The sequence below is a fragment of the Condylura cristata genome, unplaced genomic scaffold (genome assembly GCF_000260355.1).
Source record: "Condylura cristata isolate star-nosed mole 26May11 unplaced genomic scaffold, ConCri1.0 scaffold00008, whole genome shotgun sequence".
NCBI classification, from domain to species: domain Eukaryota; kingdom Metazoa; phylum Chordata; class Mammalia; order Eulipotyphla; family Talpidae; genus Condylura; species Condylura cristata.
The window spans coordinates 1,325,713-1,329,762 of record NW_004567109.1 but is presented as its reverse complement, the minus strand read 5'-3'; the positions used below and the strand labels follow the sequence as shown (position 1 = coordinate 1,329,762).

General features: G+C 68.8%; 1 protein-coding gene across 1 annotated transcript in view; it reads right to left on the bottom strand.

The window, feature by feature from the left end:
- The window catches only part of LOC101620301 (calmodulin-binding transcription activator 1-like), a 303,066-nt gene that overhangs the window by 67,863 nt on the left and 231,153 nt on the right, over positions 1–4,050 (bottom strand). The window contains exon 14 of the mRNA XM_012722063.1: positions 5–1,835. Coding sequence (XP_012577517.1) covers positions 5–1,835 — 1,831 coding nt within the window. The remainder of the gene's footprint in view (positions 1–4; positions 1,836–4,050) is intronic.

Genomic DNA, 4,050 nt, shown 5'->3' with positions numbered 1-4,050 from the left:
CCACTCCGGGGAGTAGTCGGTGACCATGAACACCCGTCCGCTCTGCTGCAGCATGCCCAGGGTGCCCGGGCCCGAGGCGGCCGACACCACCTCGGCGACGTGCATGTAGGCCAGAGCGCCGGCCCCGCCCTCGGCGCCGCTCAGCTGCAGGCTGCCCTGCTGGGGGCTGCAGCAGGGCACGCACATCTCCGCCTGGGCGAAGGGGGCCCGTGCCCCGTCCTCCGACGGCGGGAGCGCGGCGCTGTCCCCCGACACCAGCTGGTGGCCGTAGATGGCGCCGCTGCCCCCCTCCACGGAGATGAAGTCGTTGATCAGGTCAGAGAACTGGTTGCTGAAGGAGATGTCGAAGTGGTCCAGGCTGAGCTCCATGCCGGAGGTGCTGGCCAGGCCGGGCTGGGCCACCGGGTACAGCCCCTGCACCACGCTGCCCGGGAGCAGCGGGACGCCGCCCGCGCTGCGGATCACCCCGGTGGTCTCGGGCTGCAGGTAGTGCTCGGAGCTGCAGGCCTGCAGCTCCCCAGGCTTGAGGAGGCCCTCGCCCCCTTCGGTGGCCTGCGAGGTCTCCATGGTCACCTCCCCGTCCGTCGCCATGGCCTGGAAGTTGGCCTGGAACTGCATGAGGTGCAAGGAGGAGCTGGACTCTATCCGCGTCTCCACATGGCCGCTGCAGGAGCTGGTCTGGGACGAGGCCTCCGTCTTCACCGTCGGCATCACGAAGGTGCCCCCCGAGTCGCTCAGGCCGCCGTGGGCACTCTGCTCGACGGGCAGGGGCTTGCTGGCGTCCTGCAGGAAGAAGCTGGGGGACGGGGTCTGGTGGACGTGGGGGCTGTGGCCCGTCTGGCTGAAGCTGGACGCGTAGTCTTTGTTGGAGTCGATGGCGCTGAAGTCCATCTGCTCCAGGGTGGTGCTGGGGCTCAGGCCGCCGCCCGACGGCAGGAGGCTGGAGCCCGCGGTCAGGGTGAGGGAGCCGGAGGCCGCGGCCGCCGAGGAGGAGGAGTACGCGTCTTTGGCCATCTGCTGCTCGAAGGACGTGTCCTCCGTCTTGATCTCCTTGGCGAGGACGGTGGTGAAGCTGAAGCTCCTCTCCACGGGGGGCGAGTGCCGGACGCTGGCGCTGACCATCTCTGCTTTCAGGCCGCCGCCCCCGTACGTCTGGCCCTGCTTTGGGTTATTGAGGAAACAGTCGGGGTCGAAGTTCATGGTGGTCTCTGGAATCTTCCGGCCACCGTCCAGGCTGGTGGAGAGGACCAGCTCTTCGGACACGTTGGTGGGCAGCATCGACAGGCTCTCCGAGCTGCCCGTGGCGGGGAAGGCGAACTTGTGGCCGTCGGAGCTCACGGCCAGGACCAGGCCCTGAGAGGCGTCGGGCGAGAGGAGGTGGTGGTTGGGGCCGGCGGTGGGGGACATGGTGTACACGGCCTCGTTGGTGACCTCAGACATGAACACCGTGGCGCTCTGGGACAGGCTCCCCATGACGGAGGCCACCGCCATGCTGGACACGCCCGTGACCACGGGGCTGTCCACCATGTCGGGGTCGCTGTTGAGCCCGCTGCTGATGGACACGGGGGAGCTCTGGGTGGTGTCGGGCACCTCCACCTGGTTGGTGGAGGAGACCTCGGTGCTGTTCTGGTGCAGCAGCACGGGCTTGGCCACCTTGCCGTTCCTCTTCTCGCGGCCCGAGCCCTTGCTGTGGCTGGGCTCCTGCTTGCCCTCCGACACGTCGTTGTGCTGCACCTCCGAGTAGCCCCCCGAGCCCCCCGCGCGCGGCTCCACCTTCGGCGAGATGACCCGGTGCTTGGCACTGTTGCACTTGTGGTGCACGCTGCTGCCCGCGCCTGCGGAGACCAGAGACCAGGCGGGCAGGCGTCAGGGGCGCGGCCCCGCCCCCGGCCGGCTCAGCCAGACCCAGGGCCCAGCGTGGCCGGCGCGCTGGGCCGGGCCAAAGCCCCCAGTGTCCACTGCCTGCCGCTGCTGCCCGCGCCTGCGGTGGGTGTCTCGGCCCCCGGCCCAGCCTCTGGTTCAGCCTCTGGCTTCTGCTGCACCTGGCCTGGCTGGGAGGGGCCAGGCAGGCCCCCGCACCCCCAGCGCTCGATCCCCCAGCCAGGCCCCCAGGGCAGCCGCTGCCCGCTCCACCGCGCCAGGCTCATGCCTCTAAATAGCTCGCTCTCTGTGGACCCGACCCTGGGCACTCTCAGGAATGCTGTATTGGGGTGCGGTTCCGCACCCCCAGGCTGCATCCCGAGCGCTGACCGAAGCCCCGCGCCCAGGCCAGCAGCGTGACCCAGTCCAGCCAGTGGGCTGCGTGCGGCCCCCTCCAAGAAGGGGCCACGGCCTCACACCCTCCCTCCGGCTGCTGGACACGGCAGGCCGGGCAGTGAGGTGCGGGGCCGGCGGGTGCTGGGCATGCAAGTGACCAGGCCTGGCCAGCACCTGAGTATATGGGCGTTCGCATGTGTTAGTCCAAGTTCTCCAGAGACACAGGATACGAGATGGGCAGGTCTGGAACCCGGGGGTGGGGTGGGGGTTGCTGCTGCTCAGCCCCAGGCCAGGGGCGGGGCCCCACCTCCTGGGCCTGCGCCTGATTGGGCGAGGCCCACCGGCCGGCAGCTGGGCCCCAAGACCTTTATTTGGGGTCTGGGTGGGCCATGATGGTGCCGGCAGGGTGGAGCGGGCGGGGCTAGCTTCCTTCTTGGGGGGGAGGATGGGGCTGCGGCGACAGTAGGGGTGACGGGACTGGGGCCAGTGGGGTGACGGGGTGAGGGCAGCACCCCTATTCTGCACCCCCAGCTGGCATAGCACCCCCAGCAGCTCCTGACGCTGCCCCCGTGGCTCCGAGCCCAGCAGACACCAGTGTCCGTGGGGTCCGTGGCCCTGGGGCGCTCCAGCCTGCCTGGTCCCTCCTGTACCTGTGGCCGGCGGGGTCCGAGGGCCTGGGCCGTCCTGGGGCACCTGCCCTCAGTGGTGGTGGGGCCAGTAGCTATTGATCGGCTGAAACTGGGTTTGTGGACACAACCGCTGGGCAGTGCAGGACCGTAAGGCTGCCCAGCTACGGGCAGATTCTCCTGGGGCCTGGCCGCCTCGCAGACACAGCAGTTAGAGGTGAGGCCATGGCTCCCTCCTGCCTGCCCACCGCCCGCTGGGCTCTGCTGCCCGCGGCGGCCTCTGAGATCCCAGGACTGGCAATGCCCGTGGACGCTCTGACAGCACGTGGCCAGCTATGTCCACACCCACGCACCGCGGGCGGGCAGGCCGGGACCGAGAGGCCTGCGAGCCACAGGCCGGTGAGCCTCGGTTGCAGCCGGCCCTCCCCGAGGGGGCAGTCCAGGGGCCCCCCTCTGGAGGCAGGGGGCCGGGCTCCCCGAAGCCCTTCCAGAAAGGCCTGGGGAAGCCACTGGCCTGCGGGGATCATGGACCTCAAAAAAAGCTAGGTTTTGGGTCCCACGCCCACCCCAGACCCTCGGTAGCCTCTGTGGGCAGCAGGGCGCTTCCTGGCTGACCAGTTCTGATGGACTGGAGTTGCTAACACCTAAAGGAGATTGAGCGTGAAGCAGTCAGGCCTTTCGCTTGATAAGGTAAATTATCAGTTAGATCTGGCCGAGCCGCGAGGCCCGTGCTGCCCATTTGCTGCCTGGGCATACGTGAGGAGGCCTGGACTGTTGGTACCGCGCAGCCGCCAAGCCTGGGGCATCAGCACCCTGGGGTCACGTGGTTCTGGGAGCTGGAAGACCCCAGTCACTGGGCCGACGGGGGCCCCTTCCCCGCCCCTGGGGTGCAGGCGACTGCACCCCCCTGGCGGTTGTCACCTGCTGGCACCGCCCGCTGCGTCTCGGAAGGACCCGCCTCGGGCTGGGCTGCACCCGTGGCCTGTGCCCGTCTGCAGTGGCCGTTTGCAGATCAACCCCCAGCCTCAGGCCTGGAGGCCAGAACTTGAAGAGACTCGGAGGACGGGCCAGGAAGGAGGGCAGAGGCGGCACCTTTGGGGTCACCTCACAGAGGGGGACACCAGACCCTAAACAAACAGTGTGTTGGACAGCAGTTGATTTTTTTTTT